This window comes from Echinops telfairi, unplaced genomic scaffold (genome assembly GCF_000313985.2).
Source record: "Echinops telfairi isolate 266 unplaced genomic scaffold, ASM31398v2 ScPeMD7_24;HRSCAF=84, whole genome shotgun sequence".
Lineage (NCBI taxonomy): Eukaryota > Metazoa > Chordata > Mammalia > Afrosoricida > Tenrecidae > Echinops > Echinops telfairi.
Window position 1 is genome coordinate 4,377,221 of NW_022103921.1, and position 19,289 is coordinate 4,396,509.

Below are 19,289 nucleotides of genomic sequence, written 5' to 3' on the forward strand. Positions count from 1 at the left end.
ACATGTTTCTTAGCTCTGTTTCCAAACAATAGGAGTCACAATTTGCCATTAGAGTGGTACAGTTGAAAGGTTGTAATGATTCTGAATGTATAATCCTGATATTTGGAGAGATTCTGAACAGCTGGGGTTGGGGAGGGCGGAGAGAAATGTATTAATACACTCAAAGGCATGTGAAACATTGATAAATACAGAACAATGTTAAGGAGCACTGTTAGGACTTGACTTTGTTTTGGGTTATGGTTTTTCTATATCAGTTTTAAGACTCCAGTTGTTTTAAGTAATGTGAAACGAAGTGCTCTGAAGTTATTTTAGTGATAAAATTCTTAACTATATAACACTCGAGCCACCATCCAGACATGCGGATTATCTACATGAAACAAAGTAGTTATTGTGAAGATAATGATTAAGGCAAGAAAATTTAGAATTGTTGCTACGTATTTTATGGATACTGTTTTAGATTTTTTTCTTTGTTATAATCAGTGATAACATAGCTGTATTTATTCGCTCTTTGCTCTGCCTCCCTAACTTTTTATTCCAGTTAGGCAAAAAAACGTTGGAGTAGAGTTGAAGATTAATCAGTTTGCTCCTCGCAGTGATTTTGGAACTCTCCAATCCCAGAAAAAATTGTCTGAGGTCTAAAATGTGTTCTTCCATCTGTATAAGAAGCCAACTCTGAAATGAAACTTTCTACTCTTCCCCTTTTCTATATGAGCACTTGCAATTATCCTGGGGTTACTTTTTGTGTCCTCAGCAGTGGACTTTATAAAGAGCCAAACTGTAGTGTCGGGTCTATTAAACCATTTTTGTGGCTTGTAGCTGATAACTCTCGTGCGTAAAATTTGATTCCCTCATTTTCCGTACATATTTGTGCAACGCTTATTTTCTCGGGTAGTGAAAAGTAAAATGGTTTTAATGTGTCTCTTGGATCCAGCAAGCGGAAGCCTGATTTTCCCACCCGTTTTTTCCTCAGGGACTGCGGAAGTGTTGAGTCCATATGGAAGTAGAAGACCTTCCTCCTCTCTGTGAAGAAAGTGGCAAGGTTAGAAAAAATTATGAACATGTATTTTCTGTTGCATGCGACATCATCGAACTTTTAGTGGACCCCTACAAGGAAGATGAAAGAGAAAGTGTCCCTCTTTGAGGGGTCTTCAGGATAGTGACTCAGATGTCAACAGGTGATTATTGTGGGCATGTAGAATGTCGAAGGGCCCACCGGGAGCTATGGATAGAGCTCGAGGGGTCGAGAGAGGGTTCCTAGAGATGATGACATTTGATGTTATTAGGGACCAGCTTCTTTACTGATAATGCTCCAGTTAAAGGGTCTGAGTTGAGCAATGTTAGAAGGCAACAGTGGTTGATGAAGGAAACTCTTTTCTCAGAGATGAAAATATATAGATAGAATAGATCTATTCTATGTCCTTCATTTATTATAAATATGTTTTGCCTTTTGCCACCGCATCTAAATATTAAGGCCAACTAGCATAATCCCAATGACAGTCCAATGAACGTTAAAAATTTTATGCTGCCAGCAGGTACAATCATTTCCATTTTGTCTTAATTTTTTCAAATTGGCAAACTATCTGCTCATCACTACTAACAGCTTAATATTAACTATCACCGTTAACTTCGATTTTCTGTTACCTACTCACTTTTTTAGTAAATGTATGACACAATACAAAGAAATGTGTCAGCAACTATGCAAAGCCCGCACTGGTATAGAAAGGTGGTAAAGATTCTGAAACTCAACTGCTGTGATGTGGGACAGCTCAAGTGTTTACTTGTCAGCTCTCATAGGAAAATCCAAAAGTGGTTTACTAAAGTGATCCTGTGCACACAGAACAAGCCGGTACCCGGTCCTGCACCATCCTCACAATTGTTCCTATGTTTGAGCCTATCGTTGCAGCCACTGTTTCAATCCATCTTGTTGAAGGTCTTGCTCCTCTGCTTTACCGAGCATAATGTCCTTCTCCCGGGACTGGTCTCTCCTGACAGCATGTCCAAAGCATAGGAGACAAAGTCCCCTCATCCTTGCTTCTAAGGAGCATCCTGGCTGGCTGTCCTTCTTCTGAGACAGATTTGTTTGTCCTTTTGGCAGCCCGTGATACTTTCGATAGTCTTCTCCAGCAGCACAATTCCAATGCACCGATTCCTCTTCAATCTTCCTTATTCACTGTCCAACTTCCATGTGCATATGAAGCAATTGAAAATACAGTGACCCAGGTCAGGCGCACTTCAGTCCTTAAAGTCACATCTTTGCCTTTCCCCATTCTGAAGAGACCCCAAGCAGCAGATGAACCCAAGATGATATGTCATTTGATCTCTTGGAGGCTGCTACCATGAGCACTGATTATGGATCCAAGTAAGACATACTTTATTTTAAATTCAGTTGTGAATGTTGTCTATAATTAAGTGACATATCAGAATCTCAATGGCTTTTCATAGAAGGGTAAGTAAAAAAAATAAGTGATACAAATCAAAACCTCAAATTCGCTGCCTGTCATTCAGGACTCATAGCCACCCAATACGACAGGGTAATTGCCTCTGTGCGTTTCTGAGACTAACTCTTAAGGGGAGTAGAAAGTCAAGTATTTCTCTCTCAGAGCTGCTGGTGTTTTTGAACTGCTGATCTTGCAGTTAGCATCCCAACGTCTAACCACTAAGCCACCAGGGCATCACAAAATAATATAAATCTTTATTAACTGATTTTATTATGAAATAAAATATTAAAATGTGGATTATTGTTTCTTGGCAATTTTGGCATCCTTAAGGGATTCAAATTGTATTCCTCAAATGTTTCCTGGTGAAATTCTTGTAGGACAGCCCTTGCTTCTCTTGAAGAGTGAGCAGGTCATCCGTTATCAAGGTGGGGAAATGTCTTCATACCATTTTCCTAGCATTTTTCTCACCAATGCAATTTTCCATTTTCTTAAAACATCCTCATAACAAGCCTCTCTCTGCCTTGAGTTTAACTGGCCTAGCAGATCCCCTGGGAAGCCATTATTTGGATTAAACCTTGTCTTCTGGATAGTATTGGTAAACCCTCGGCTCGTTCCTGGTTAAGCTTAACTCTGTAAAACCATTTTCACTCATTTCAGTCTTGCTTTAAAAAACGGAAACATCAGCTCTTTGAGCTTAGCTTACCCTGTGCTGTACCGTTGGTACCCATCAACCTGAACGCTTGCGGAGACCAACACGTTTGCTGAAGACCGAAAATGTCAAACCTTGTTAGATCTTACTGTCATTAGCTACCTCAGCAATGGTAATTCTGTCGTCTTCGTCCACCAGTCTCTGAACTTCAGCCACAGATTCTTCCATGATTAAGGTTGACAGTCTTCCTTCCTCTCTTGACTCACCTTTGAGGTATTCCTGGCCTTCCTTAAAATACTAGGTCCTTCTAAAGACTTCTTTTTTTGTAGCCCTCCCCCCCCCATCTCAGGACATTTGTACTCTTCATATCATTCCATATTACAATCACGTCAGTTAGAATTGACAGTTAAAAGACAAATTTATGTCTTTGATCATCTATACTCCTCTCTCCCAAAGTGACCACTTTCTTCCCATCTGTCAATTTTAGATAGGGGGAATTCTCTGGAAGCTTATTTCCTATGTAGTTTCACTAATGGATCTGAACTCCCACTGTCATCCATTGCCTTCTGCACACCCGTTGCTCAGAATTTAGGCTCTGACACTGATCCCTCCTTTAACTTTGGATTATATGGATTCCAGTCCTTTGGTGACTGATGTTGGTGTGCTTCTTCCATGTGGACTTAGTTGACATCTCATTTAGATGGCTGCTTGTTTGTAGGCAAGACTTTAAGATCTTCCACTGCCTGTGCATTTCGGACACTTTTATACGCACAGCATCCTCTAATCAAACGTTCCTGACTCTGGAAAAGAAGGATTACATTTCTCTACCACTTGAAGAAACTCTTTCATTTTTTTATTCACTACCCCTACATTTTGTTTTTTTCAAGAGGTGGCGAAGAGTGATGCAGTACCCTGTCTCCTTGCTCTTCACTTGCCCCATATCTCACTCAGACTAAAGTCACACTCAAATTGTTTCCGATTCACTGCTCTCTGCTCGATGAGGCCATGCAATTTTTACACGAGATATAACTCAAAAGAGTTATTTTCTTATAGGGCCCCATGTGATGGGCACCATATGTCAGTGTAAACCAGCCCCTGACAAATATCACGGGTCTGTGGGCGCAATTGTATGGTTATAATATATAAAGGTTATAGTAAAGTCATGAGACTAGGAGAGGTAAGAGAGAAGATAAAATGAAGGTGTCAGACACATTTCATGGTAGCATGCTCACCTCAGCCTCTCTTGATGGTCCACGTGGAGGTGCGGGAGGAGGAGAGGGGAGGAGAGAGAGATTTATTTCTAACCCAGGCTTCTATATACTTGGGGGTGTGAAAGCCCCCTGATTACAGGTAACAACATACACCACAGGAAGGGGTAGTACCATAGGCAACACAGCAATGGGAGGGGGATGATTTAGGGGTATACAGTGAACCCTCGTTTATCGCGGTTAATCGGTTCTAGACCCTACCGTGATAAATGAAATTCCGCGAAGTAGGATTCCTTGTCACGATGCGCTTTGCTTCCTTGTTGAAAGTGAAAGTAGCCGTAGCATGGATGTTTTTTTCCTCTTTATGGATGGAGCGAACGGAAGACTCATTCAAGTCGAAATGGCGTGCAACCTCCACGATTTTCTTGCCATCTTTGATCATATCCAAAAGTTTTACCTTTTCCTGGATGGTGAGCATCTTCCTCTGGCGCTTATTTTTATTGTCAGAAGGCTTAGAAGAAGCAGCTCGGTTAGGAGCCATCATAGGGCTTAGATAAAATTTCTTAAACATCGCAAACAATTACAGTACACTGTACAAAAGCAAAAATGCATCTGATACGTAGCTCATACGTAGCGATGCAGACAGAAGCGTGTACAGTATGAGCCAATCAGTGGCAGTAATGACAGAGCATGCGCTGTTACGCAAAAACCGCGATAGAGTGAAGCCGCGGAAGTCGAAGCGCGAAGTGGCGAGGGTTCGCTGTACACACAACAGGAAGAGGAGGGATTAGGGGTATACCTGTGACAAGATGGGCAGATCCTAGATTCAGGATGGCAACCTCACCTTGGTTGTTACTGAGCTGGTTTGACCTGTTCTGAGCTCTCCAGGGAAACCATCACTCTCCTTATCAGTAGGGTGTGAGCCCCATCTACGTGGACCAGACAGTAAGTAGTCTGATTGCTCTGGATGGCCGATGCCTTTGGGGAGAATATCTCCAAACACCTACCACGGGCTGGCAAGCAGTTCTTAGGTTTGGCATAAACTCTGGGGAGAAAAACCGGGGGGAAAGCTTGTTTTGTATCCCACACCTGCAGACACCCTAGTTCAATTTTGCTGCATTCCACTAAAGACACTCTCCACCTAAGGATCCTCAAAGCATCCTCGGTCTTCCTCCCCACACCTGGGGCCAGATCTCCCTCCCCTCCCCTCAACAGGCATGTACCTGTGTTCTCCCAAATGTGCCCATTCCTTCTCACCTCTCCTGTGCTGTCCCTCCCATCAGTAGCCTCATCCCTCTTCCAGGGCCACCTCCCTCTCTCGGGGACCTCTCCACAGATCTACACGGAGCCACTCAGCAGATCACATCCCCACCCCCTCCCGCCCCATCCCAACCATTTCAGCCCAGCCGTCATGAGGCTCCCTCCAAACTAGGGACCTGGAGCAGATAATATGTGGTTCATTGGCACTGGTCTGGCTCTTTATTAGGCTATCTGGTCCCCAGCATGAAAACTAGATGCCCTCCAAGATTGAGCTTGTGCCCATTCCGCTGCTTGCTCGTACCGCAGTGGCCTCAGACAGTATTTGACCTTGTGTGCTGTACGAACGTCACGCAGCAGGTCTTCTAGATCCCAACACAACTTGATGTGACGGTTTCATCGCTGTTTTTAGGGATGCATAAGTAGTATTCCACTTTGTGTATGCACCATAGCTTTTTTAATCCACTCGTTAATGATGGGAATGTACGGTGTTTCCAGCTTCTTGCTATTGGGAACTGTGCTGTGATGAACACGGGGGAGCAAATGTCTGTTCATGATCTGTTTCTTATTTTGGGGGGTGTATGCCCAGTAATGGTAGTTCAGTTGCCATCTGTTTTAGGTGTCACCAGTTTACCTTTCACAGTCGCTGTATGTATTTACAAGTCCATCAGCAGTGTGTAAGAGTTTCTGTCTCATAACACCCTCTCCAACATTTATTGTTCTGTTGTTTTTTTTAAAAATTGAGCTACAGTAATGGGCGTTAGGTTACCATTTCCCGGCTGGCTAATGCCTGGGAGCATTTCCTCATGTGCTTATGTAGCCATTCCAGTGTCATCCTTTGTAAATCATCTGTTCAGGTCCTTTGCCCACCTTCTCAGAGGGCTATTAGTTTTTTTCCCCTTGTTGTAAGCTTGTAAAATTCTGTAGATTTTACTAATTAGACCGTTGTCTGTTATGTCATTAAAAAATAATGTTTCCCAGTCTGTGGGCTCTCTTTTTACTCTTTTAATGAAGCCCTCAATGTACTCAAATGTTTATTTTTAATAGGTCCCTCTCATCTATTTTGTCCTCCATGGAGTGTGTTTCTTTTGTTACTTGTGTATTCCCTGAGCTAGGGCTCCTAGCTTTGTCTCACTTTTCCCATTGATGATCCCAATAGCTTTGGGTTTTACATGTACTTTGTCTTTGGTCCACCTTGAGCTTGTTTTTGTGCATGGAGTGAGATATGAGGCTTGTTCATTCTTCTGCAAGTAGATTTCCAGCATTTCCAACACCATTTACTGAAGAGGGCATCTGCTTCCCATTTAATGTTTTTTGGGGGCCTTTGTAAAAAATCAGTTGTCTGGATGCAGATTTTTAACAAATCATTTGATTGGGGCCTCATACAGCTCTTATAACATTCCACACATCAATTGTATCAAGCATATTTGTACCTATGTACGTCATCATTTCCAAAACATTTTCTACTTGAGCCCTTGGTATAAACTCCTCTTTTTCCCCCTCCCCACCATCCCACCGTCACGTATCCTTGATCAATTGTGTATTGTTATTGTTATTTCGTATCTTACACTGTCTAGCCAGATTTGTAAGTTAAAACCGGGTCATGGTGGTGGGAAGGAGGAAGTATTCAAGAACTAGAGAAGTGACGTGTGATTTGCCGGTGCTATACTGCACCTTTGTTGAATCATCCCTTCCTTAGACCGCTTCTGTGGGGAGCTATCCAATTATGTACAGATGGACTTTGGGTCTCCACTCCAACCCCCCGCTTTCACATCGATACAGTTGTTTGTTTGGGATCTTTTGATACCTGACACCTGATCCTGTCAACACCCATGATCACACAAGCTGGTATGCTTCTTCCATGTGGGCTTATTTGCTTTCCTGCTAGCTGGCCGCTTGTTTGACATCAAGCCTTTACAATCCCGGATGCTATATCTTTTAATAACTGGGCACCATTCACTCTCTTCACCACATTTGCTTATGCACCCATTTTGTCTTCACCGGGACAAAATGTCGGGACAGTGTGTATCAAAGAGTGCCAGGTTATCAGAACAAAGTGTTCTTGTGTTAAGGAGCCTTGAGTAGGAGCCCAATGTCTGTCTGCTTTCTTAATACTTATATGTACATTGACCTCTATCCCTTTCAATATAAGTTAATATGTTTACATCTATACATGCCTATAACTATACCTCTATAAATAGCTTTTGCCTCCTATTTCTTTCCTCTATTTTCCTTTCACCTTCCTCCTTTCCCACTATCATGCTCACCCTCTGGATTTTCTATCCCGGTCCAATGGCCCGAGTATCCATCGTTATAGCAGTAGCAGGCTGTTTTGACAAGTGTGGTTGTATAGTGGGTTTTGAGGTCAGTTAGTGCAAGACTACAATGTGGTGCAACTACATTGTTCTTCTTGAGGAGTTCTTTGCCTATCCCGGGCTTTTTCTCTTTCCATATGAAGTTGGTAATCAGCTTTCCATTTCTATGGAGTTTGGATCAGGATTCTAATGAATTTGTATATTGCTTTAGGTAGTATTGACATTTTCACAATGCTGAGTCTTCCAATCCATGAACACAGAATATGTTTCCATTTGTGTAGGTCCCTTTGGATGTTGTAGTAATGTCCTGTAGTTTTCTTTTACAAGACTTTTTTTGGTGGGGGCGGTGGGGGGGCGGTTAGGTTTGTTCCTAGATATTTCAGCCTTTGCATAGTTATTGTGAATGGTACTGATTCCTTGATATCTTTTTCTGTATTCCCATCACTTGTATGTAGGAATCCCATTGATTTCAGCTTGTTAATATTGTATCTTGCTACTCTACTAAATTTCTCTATTATTTCCAGCAATCCTATTATGGACCCCTTAGGATCCTCCACCTATAAAATCACATCCTCTGTAAATAGTGAAAGTTTCACTTCTTCTGTACCCAATTGTACACCCTTGATATCCTGCCGTGTCATGGTATTGGCTAGGACTTCCAGCACTATGTTGCATAGAAGCAGGGATAAGGGGCATCTTTGTCGAGAGATTCCTTATTCACTGGAAATATTTTCATCTTTTCTCCATGTAGTGTAATATCGGCTATTGGTTTTACATATGTGGCTTTTATTGTATTGAGGATTTTCCCTTATAATCCTGTCTTCCTGAGAGTCTTTCTTAGGAATGGGTGTTGGATGTTATCAACTGCTTTTTGTGCATCAATTGACATGATCATTATGGTTCTTGTCCTTTTTGTTGTTGGTGGATTACGTTCATTGTTGTTTTTCGAATGTTGAACCATCCCTCCATCCCTGGCATATATCCGACTTGGTCATGATGTATCATTGTTTTGATATGGTGTTGGATTCTATTGGCCAAGATTTTGCTGAGGATTTTTGCATCTATGTTCATAAGAGATATCGGTCTGTAATTCTCTTTCCCTGTGGCGTCTTTATCTGATTTTGGAATCAGGGTGATGCTGGCTTCATAGAATGAGTTTGGGAGTTTGCTGCCCCTTTCTATGTTCTGGACGAGTTTGGGTGGAATTGGTGTCAGTTTGTTTTGTTTTTTTTTGTCAGCTCTTCTTATACTTTGTAGAATTCTCCCATAAAGCCATCTGCACTGGGGCTTTTTTTAGTTGGGGATTTCCTGATGACTTTGTCTATTTCTTATTTTGCTATGTGTTTATTTAAGTTCTTAATGTCCATATGCATTAATCTGAGGAGAGTGATTTTCTAAGTATTTGTCCATGTCTCCCAAATTATTGGAATACAGTCTTTCGTAGTACTGTGTTATTCATCTTTTTATTTCATTAGGTTTATTGACTTCCTCTGTTTCATTCTTAATTCTAGATGTTGATATCTACTCCTTTTTTTCTTTTGCTAAGTTTGCTAATGGTGTGTTGATATTGTCGAGCCCTTCAAAGAACCATCTTTTTGTTGATTTTTTCCCATTTTTTTTTCTGTTTTCCAGTTCATTTATTTCTGCTCTGATTTTTATTATTTCTTTTCTTTTGCTGTTGGAAGGATTATACTATTGGCTCTGTTCTATTTGCTGGAGGTGCTCTGTTAAGATGCTGATAAGGATTCTTTCCTCTTTTTCCATGTGTGCATTTATTGCAATACAGTGACCTCTGATAACTGCCTTTGCTGCATCCCATAGGTTTTGGTATGTTGTGTTGCCATTCTTATTGGCTTCTAGGAACTGTTTAATTTCCTCTCCAATTTGGGTGATTACCCACTCATTTTTGAGTAATGTGTTGTTGAGTTTCCAAGTGTTTGTCTTTTTGGTTGTTGTTATTCTTTCTATTGTTGATTTCCAGCTTTATGGTGCTGTTTTGTTTGAATTTTCTCAAGCTTGTCTTATGACCCAGCATGTGGTCTATTTTAGAAAACGAGCTGTGTGCATTGGAGAAGAGTGTGTGTGTGTGTGTGTGTGTGTGTGTGTGTGTGTGTTTCCAGTTGGTTTGAGAGCTCTGTAAATATTTAGGAGGTCCAATTGTTTGATTGTGGTGTTCAGCTCTTTCATCTCTTTATTGAGTTTCTTACCTGTTGAACTATCTTTCTTCGAGAGTGGTGTATTGAAATGACCTACTATTAATTGTTGATCTGATGATTTCTCTTTTCATCTCTTTTAGGATTTGGCTGATGATTTTCAAGGGTCTTTTGTTGCGTGAGTATATGTTTATGGGTTCTTGTTCTATTGATCCCTTGAGCATTATGTAATGCCCATTCTTATCTCTTGTAATATCATGTAATTTGAGGTCTATTTTGTCAGGAATTTGTATGGCCACCCCTGATTTTTATTATTATTATTGTCATTAGCTTGGTAAAATTTTCGCCATCCTTTGACTCCCATTGTATCTTTACCTGTAAGTTTAAGATGCGCCTCTTGAAGGCAGCAGATTGATGGATTTTGTTGTCTAATCCCGTCTGCTATTCTTTGTCTTATAATAGGTACATTCAGTGTAATTAAATCTACAGGTAGATTAGTTGTTGTCATCTCATACTATTTGTGTTTGATATTTTCCTTTCTTCCCCTTTTATAGGGTGTGTGTGTGTGTGTGTGTGTGTGTGTCTGTGAGGAGTTTACTCTTGTCTTCGTTTCTCCATTAGATCTGTAATGTTTTGGATACTGTTTTCAATGTGTTGCTTTCTGGGTGCTGGTATACCCTGTGGTTGTCTCATGTTTGTGTGCTGTGGTTGTTGATTTTCTGCCCATAAAGGACTTGGAAGTATTTTTGTAATGCTGGGTTGAGAGAATTTTACAAATTCTCTAAATGTCTCCTTATTTGAGAGAATTTTATTTCTCCTTCAAATTTGATGGAGAGCTTTGATGGACAAAGGAATCTTAGATTACAGTTGTTGCATTTCAACTTTCGGAATATATTGCTCCAATAGCTTTTTTCTTGCATGGTCTCTGCAGAGAGGTTTACTTTTATATGTAATTGATTTTTTCCTCTCTGGTTGCTTTCATGATTCTCTCCTTTTCCATGAAATTGGATAATTTGACTCTCATATGTCTCAATGTGTGTGTTTTGGGGATTAATCTAATTGGGGGTTCTCACTGTTTCCTGAATGGTAATCTTTTCCCCTTTTGTGATAGTGGAGAAATTTTCTTCTAAGAATTCCCTTACTATTTTAAGTGTATGCTTATTTATTTCCTCCTGTTCAGGTACCCCAACGATTCGAATATTGTTTTGCTTCATGGAATCCCACATTATCCTCAGGCTTTCTTCACATCCTTTTGCTTTTTTGTTTGATTGTTTATCTCGATTGCTGCATTCTGCTTGGTTTTCTTTGAGATCTCTGATTCAGTTTCTGCTTTTTCCATTCTATTGATCGGATCATCCACCTTTTCTTTTTATCTACTACATCATTCCTTAACTCATGGTTTTCCCTTCGGTGTGAGGATTCTAGTATCTCTATTTTTTCATCAGATTTCAGGATTGATCCCCTAATTTCTTGTCTAGCCCTAAACAACATTCTTATCTGGCAAATCAAGGGCTGCTTCTTCTATGTAAACCACTAGGTTTGGGTCTTCTTCAGTAATTGACTTTTGTTTCCCTAGATTTTTTATGTAGGTACGGTTATTGGCTGGTTGAACTGAAGGTGGTATGTAGTCTTCTGGGTGGTATAGGAGGGAGGGGCTGGGGAGATCAGATAGGTGCTGGAAACTGTATCGTGTGTAGATGAGGGGGGAGTGTTAGTTGCGTGAGTAGGAGGCTTAGGGTATAGATGCTCAGGATTACGTGTTCAGTGGTAGTATTAATCATCGGAAGCCTTCTTGTTAAGTGTAGCAATGTTTAATATGTTGGAGAAGAGAGTTATGGTAAGTTCTTCTTGGTAAGTTAAAGGAGATTGTGTAATTCTTCTTGGTAAGTTAAAGGAGAGTGTGTAATTCTTCTTGGTAAGTTAAAGGAGAGTGTGTAATTCTTCTTGGTAAGTTAAAGGAGAGTGTGTATTACTGAGGTGGAGGGAACAGGTTGCAGAGGTTATAGTGGTTGGTGTATGTGACAAGTATATTGAATTACCAGAGTCCCTTATCGAACCCAGTATATTTCATTTTTGTGCTTATATCAGTGGATTCGTGCACAACTCAGAGCTATATACTCCTTACGTGTGGTCCTAGGGTGGAGATGGGCTATTGTAGTGGCTACCCCAGGGAAGAGGAGCTTCCAATCAAACGGCGATATGACTAAGGACTGGGAAAGCCACCAAGAAACCTGGAAATGCCAGATTCCGTTTCCTCTGATGGGGAAAGAATTTTTGTGTTTCCTTTATCAGAAGGAAATAGGAAAAAATCTAACACCCTTTTGGAGCCCACTGTTTCTTCCAGCTGTGTTTCTGTATCACTGGGGCCTGATCCTTCTCCAGATGCCTGGGGTTATCTATCTGGAGAGCCATGCTGTGCCCTTGTCACACAGTCACACAGTGCCCTGAGTCTGGGTCCCCTTTCTTAATTCCCTGGATATGGTAGGGGGCGGTGCACCCCCAGCAACAGGAGAGGGGAATTTGCTGGTCCAGGGAAAGGGAGACCTCAGCGAGGTTCCACCGGTTTCCCCATGGGAGAGAATCTAGGTAGGAACTCTGAAACACTCCCACGGTACCCTGAGTCTGGGTGCCGCTTCTGAATGCCCTGGGTAGGCCTGCTTTGGTAAGGGGACGGGAGCCTGCCACACTGGAGAGGGATGTTAGAGAAGGGAGTTCACCGGTGAAGAGGAGGAAGAATTCAGTGGGGCTCCTCTGTGTTCTCCATGGGCAAGAATTAGAGTGGGGAATCTGAACAGACTCCCTCAGTGCTGAGAACATAGACCCTGTGTCTCTCCCCAGGCTTGGCGTCCTTAACAGTTGCTTTTTGAGTCACATAAAGAGAGGTCTGAGTAGGGGATTCTCCTTTGGTGCCATCTTCCTATATTCTCCCTAAGACTATTGTTTTAGGTGAGGCAGCTTCCCCGTGAACTTTTTTTGTAAAGCGTCAATGATCTGGAAAAATGTCCTGTTGTGTGTGTTTAAGAATTTGATATTAGTCTTGACACCAAAATGGATTTTTCCCATTCCATAAAACGTATCCTTAAAAAAATCTTTTTAAACCTCGAGGCACCCTAGGGAGACCAAGCCTTGTCTGCATTAATCCACTAATTGCAGAGACATGTTTAAACATATATGAATTGGAACCATAGTAGCAGTACATTCTGACTTATTCTTTTATTGGGAAGAAGCATAGTTACACAGGTAGCAAGTACAAAAGAATAGTAAATGCTGTTTGGCCTATAATTTTGTGGCAAATATATTTCCTTAATAATTTGTTTTTCTAACCTGAAACAAATTGCACTGCTTGTATTTTCCAAAGAGATGCCAGCTAGGGGCTGGGGAGGTAGACTGGATGCTCAAAGTAGTAAAAGAAAAGCCGGCTCAGGAGTAATTATTGGTTGTGGTAATCTTATGTGTAGTAAGAACGGTCACTTGGGCTGAACTAGAACCATGGGTTATGTGTTTTTTAGTAAAAGCAACAATATTTGTTGAACACTTACAAGCCCTGGTAGCACTGTGTGCTGAGTGTTGGATTGCTGTGTTAGTCCAGGTAGACTAGAGAAACAAATTCATGGGCAGTCATACATATGTGTATTAAAAAAAGCTTTATATAAAGAGTAATTGTATATTAGTAAAACATCCTAGCCCAGTGGTCCATAAGTCCGATATTAGCCCATATATCTGATACCAAATGTCCTCAGACTCACACAACACATGCAATGACACTGAATGCAGGAAGATCATAGGCCAGTGGGTGGAAAGGCTTGTGGATCCAGTGGTGGTAGAAGCATCTCAGTGCTGGCGTGGGTCTCCACGTGGCTCCTCCAGCTCCAGGGCTCTGGCTCTATCAGTGCAGCTCCTTGTGGCTTGTCAACAGGAATGTCTCACAGGGACAGTCCCACCTCTGGGTAGCTATTTATCTCCTTAGCGCCTCAAAATGAGGCCATTAAGCTGCGACCTGATTGAAAGGCTATACTCTGCCCCTTCCTAAATTGACACCAGATTATGTAACTATTGCACCTGCTAACAGCAAGGTTAGCAAGTACGAACTTACCAACCAATTGAGAGGAAAATGACAGTTTGCTTCTGTAAAGATTCACAGGAAGAATTGACTCATTAGCAGTGGATTTTGGCACTGTCTTAGGAATTATCTTATGGGCTTTTAAAAATCAGCTGTTTCCTCTGTTTTAGAAAGTGAATTGCCCTTTTAAAAATTGTGATAAATATATATATAATGTTAAGCATTTGTCATTGCAGTTTTACATATATAGTTCAGTGACAAAAAAAATATATATATGTTTACCCTGGTATTCAATCCTCACTATTACCCGTGTACAAATTTTTCCATCATCCGGGAACATGAATTTTATATCATCAAGGGTTGCATCAGTTGAGAAGCCTTTTAATATAAACAGATCTGTTTTCTACCTCATTTATATACTCACCTGCCACTCCAGGGAAGGATTTGCTTGGAGATCTGATTTTAGCTTCACTTATTTCCACGAGTTCCACCTTTGATTTGCTCAACACGCCTGCTATTACATCCAAGTCTCTTGTTAGCCGGTTTAACTTGTTGAATTTTATCAGTATTTCCAATGTTACCCAGCCTTCATCCAATTCGATCTGTTCCTTTAAAAATTTTCCCCTCGCGTCCTCGCTTCCGAGATGACAAAGGAAAGGCGTCACAAAGGTCGTGCCCAGAAAGCCCGCGGCCACGTGCAGCCTATTCACTGCACCCACTGCGTGCCCAAAGCCAAGGTCATTAAGAAGTTCGTCCTAAGAAACATAGCGGAGGCCGGGCCATCAGAGATGTGTCTGTGAGTCCGTGAAGCTGCATGGCCTGTGAGGTGTGCATTCACAGCCAGGTGGTCAGGAACTGGTCCCGTGACCCCGGAAGGACCGACCCCGCCCCCGCACCTCGATTTAGACCTGCAGGTGCTGCCCCACGACCTCCCCCAAAGCCTGAAGACAAACCAACCTGAAAGGAAATCAAACGGAAACTGTTCTTTAAAAAAAAGAAAAGTGGTTTTTTTCCTGATGCAAATTAAAGTCCCTAAACTAACACCCGGTTTGATGACAGATTTTGGCTTGAGCTTAGCCATTTTTTGGACCGGGACCCTCTCCAGTCATTGTGGCCGTGGGAAACGTTCTGTTACAATGCTGGCCCTTCAGAGGCCCCCCCACAGGATCAATAGCAACTACCACAACGTCCTGACTTCCAAGTGCCAGGGGCAGGCCTACGGACTTGACCTTTATGGACATAATCTGAATGTCATGTATTACCAGACTTGCATTCCTTGATAGCACTTTTTTTTTCTCCCAATATGGAGTTTCCAGTTGCCCACACCTGACTCTCATCAGCCAGTCCCTTCATTGCTAATGGAACCCAGTGTCACCTGGTGCCTTCTCCTGCAGAAATGGCTGCCACCTTCCCGGGGGACTGTGGTGACTGAAGCTCCTACAGGGTGTTGTGGCTCAATTGTCACACATTCTCTTATGAGGGAGCTAGCCAGAAGGGTGTGTTTTTACCTCTGTGGACAAAGATGTTCTGTTTCCTCGAGACTGATATTAAATGTTCATGCCCCAAAGCCCTATAAATGAATGGATTTTGTAAATAAAGTCACCAGTTAGTTGCCTATGGAATAGTACTCCCACAGACTTAGCAAAATGGCTTTTTGATACATAATTTCTAGCAGCTAGTCTAATGACAAATTTATGAATAAATATCTCTATTATTGTACTTAGGGCAGCTGTATTGGCAGTTCCACCCGTTAAATTGTGAGCCCCGGTGATTATGTCTCATTTTTATATCTTTGGTACCTGACACAATACATTCCAAGGATGCTATTAGAGCCAATATTCTCTTGACCAGAAATATCTTTCAACAAAAATACAGGTTGGAATTCCAGGTGCATGACAGGGCACTATAGATTGTGTACAGGTGGATGAGGGAGAAAGTTCAGAATTAGTAATTTGGAGACAAATGTGTAGGAGCTGGTTGAAATTTACAGCTTGATTAGTAATCCAAGAAATCACAGGATTTTGTAGTAAGACAAACGGAAATCCGAAAATCTGCTTGGATGAGGAAAACAAGATGTAGGTTATTACATTGCTGCTTCTTTTTATCATTGTCTTGTGTTGTGCTTATTTCCTCCTGCCCTAATTGTGGAAGACAAGCTCGGTGGGTGATATTGCCCTGCTCATTAAGAATTCCATCAGAACTAAACATCCTACAATACATGTAAGCACGAGGTCTTCCAGGATTGTCACATTCTATGTAAAATTTTTACCAGCAACCCAATAATGTGTGCACAGAAATCTGGACTCGAATCTGGCTTCATCCACTCAAAAGCTGTGTTCGGGTGGGGAGTTACATAATCTCTCTCTGTGCCTCAGGGTTTTGGCATGTTACATGAAGACAGCAGTATCTGTGCACTACAATTGCTTTCAAAAACTAAAATTAAAAAATTAAATTAAAAATTACAAGGGGCTTTCAAAAATTAAAAGATAAAGTTCAGTTTTCAATAAACTTTTGGAATTTCCTTGCATAAGAACTCTACTAACTAACTAGCACATTAACATTAAATATTTGATGCTACTTCCCAAACTTGTTTCCTCTTGAAATTTCTAGGAAATTGGGAAAAGGACCTCATAGAAAATAAGAATCTTTCATGACATAAGGAGGTAGATCGTTTAAAATAGAAGCTTAGACAAAAAACTAAGATAACTAGATTCTGCCCTTAGTTCGGTTGTTGCCTTGGACAAATTACTCTTCTGAAAGTGTCTAACAAAGTGTAAAGTGGTTTTTTTTAATAGGCTTGGAATTCCCAGATTAATGTAATATGAGAGGCTGTCTTTGTTAAAAATTTGAACATAGTTTTGCAGTTGCATGTAATTATAGCTTCCTGTATATGTGAGATTTTTTTTCAAAAAATACAGAGTTTAAATTAAAGGTGATTCCTATGGAATGGTCTCAGATTTTCTTGCCTCTGATAAATATATATATATATATATATATATATACCCTTTGATAAGGAAATTGCAAAGGTGATTCCTATGGAATGGTCTCAGATTTTCTTGCCTCTGATAAATAAATAAATAAATAAATAAATATATATATACCTAAGGGTATATATATATATATACCCTTTGATAAGGAAATTGCAAAAGCCGTTAATCAGTGGTTCGTAGTTGGACAAGAACCAAGCATGGTGCTGCACAAAAGGTTATTGACGGCACCATTCTCAAGGCTTTAAGTGGTGTGGTGAGGAAGAGAAGTGGGGGGATATGGAGGCTCAGGCTCTGCCATTCGTGCTCAGGATGGGACTGTTAATGGCAACCTGCTGCTGCTAGATTCTCTCTGAGTCTAGGAATCCTCTGAGTCTAGGAATCCTCATCTTTAGAGCTCTTTTCAGCCGCAGCATTTAGTTGGAATGTTATGCTTCCTGTGTCATGGTCATGGTCATTGGCATGCTTGAGTGCGAACCAAACCTACCATCAGCGAGTTGGCTCTGAGCCAGTAGTACGCGGTTGTGGACCACAGAGTTTTCATTGGCTCGTTTTGAAGTAGATTGACAGACCACCTATAACGGACTGTACGTAAGCTGTCTTTAGGTAGGAGCTGCTCTCAGAAGGTCCCTTCTGAGAGACCATCAGGGGCTACTATGGGTTGAATGGGTTCCCCCAAAAATGTGTCAGCTTGGCTAAACCACCATTATACAACTGTCTTTAATAGCATTCTCCTGTTTTGTCAACCCTACTCTATGATGTGGGGGCATATGGGTAGTGGAGTGGACAAGGCAGAAATAGATTGTATCTTGAGCCCCATTTCTTGTGAGATGTGAAAAATGGTGAACTAGTGGGCAGAGGTGACCACCCCAAGAAAGAAGAGCCAGGAGTGGACCCGGTCCCTGCACCGAGAACTTCCTAGAGTCAGAGGCCGGTAAAGCCAACACTCCTGGAAATCTCTCAGGAACGCAAAACCCCCAGGGAGCAAGCCTTTCCCTAGAGCAGGAGCCCCGAATCTGTACTTGAATGCCCGTTTTCAATCATTAAATTTGTTTCCAAGCAAAAACAAAACCAACCAAGTTTGTCTTAGAAAGTTACACGGAAACTTATTCGCTATGGATGACCCAGCTGGTATTTCAAATCCCGGTGGTCTAATGTGCAGCATAAGAGCAATTCACAAGCTAGTGCCATGTGACAAACTGGCAAATAAGGGTGGTGAGCAACATCAGAACGTCTATGACAATTAATCAGAACATTTAGAACCCTAAACAAACAAAAACATAGGTACAAGAAAAATGGTTGGTCTGCATGGCCTTCTGGATAGGTCCAAGACAGGGTGGTGAAGGGAGCTGACCCTGTGTTGGTCTTTTGAAATGTATCTGAGTCTGTTTGAAGGCGGCCCCAGAGTTTATCACAGCCGTCAGGAGGGAGAGTCCTGTAAACCAATGGTGAAGATTTCAAAAGAACAGAATTGCTGATTTGGGTTCCCCTATAGCCTTGGCCTACTGCCAAGGAGGAAGGGACAAATATATTTTCAGATCTGGTGGAAGGTAATCAATTATCTAGCAGAGCTTCTTCCTGTTGTGCTTATTTAAAAGCTTATGAGAGAAGCCTTACAAAATCCTTTTCCTCTTTGACGCAAGCAATTATTGAGGGTCATGGCCGAACGTGTCATTCGATGGGCCATTGAGGCGTCTTATCATAATCTTCAACTTTTAAAAAATAAATTGAAAAGTATACAGGTAAAAATGCCCAGTGCAGGAAACACTCTTTGAAAGCACCTTTCGAATGAGCCTATTGAGGACTTGTCTTAGTTACCTGCTGCGGTTGTAGCAAAATGCCACATGTGAATGGCTTTAGAAGGACATGAATGTATATTCTCCCAGCTCTGGAAGCTAAAGCCCAAATGAGAGCCTCGATCATGTTGATTTTATAACTGACTGATTCCATTAGATTCAATTACATCCACAGGTATAGATAGGGAAGCAGGCGGTGGGGGGTCGGGTGGGGAGGGGGTGGGGAGGAGAGTGGGGAGCAGCAGATCAATGCATAATACTTACATGGAACTGCTTGATACTCAACACTTTAGCCCCCGTGTTCTGGCCATTCCGTTGTTCTCGTGATTGCAGATGACCCTCACATGGTATTTGTCTCCCCCCTGTGTGTGTATAAGGACCCCTAGTAGTGCAGTGGTTAAAGCACTTGGCTGATAACAACCCCCC

The 19,289-nt window shown here is 41.5% G+C and overlaps 1 protein-coding gene across 1 annotated transcript in view; it reads left to right on the forward strand.

Annotated features, from left to right (window-relative positions):
- Window positions 1–988: 988 nt before the first annotated feature.
- RCBTB2 (RCC1 and BTB domain containing protein 2) overlaps window positions 989–19,289 on the forward strand; it is a 49,644-nt gene continuing 31,343 nt past the window's right edge. The window contains exon 1 of the mRNA XM_045289055.1: window positions 989–1,039. Coding sequence (XP_045144990.1) covers window positions 995–1,039 — 45 coding nt within the window. The 5' untranslated portion in view covers window positions 989–994. The remainder of the gene's footprint in view (window positions 1,040–19,289) is intronic.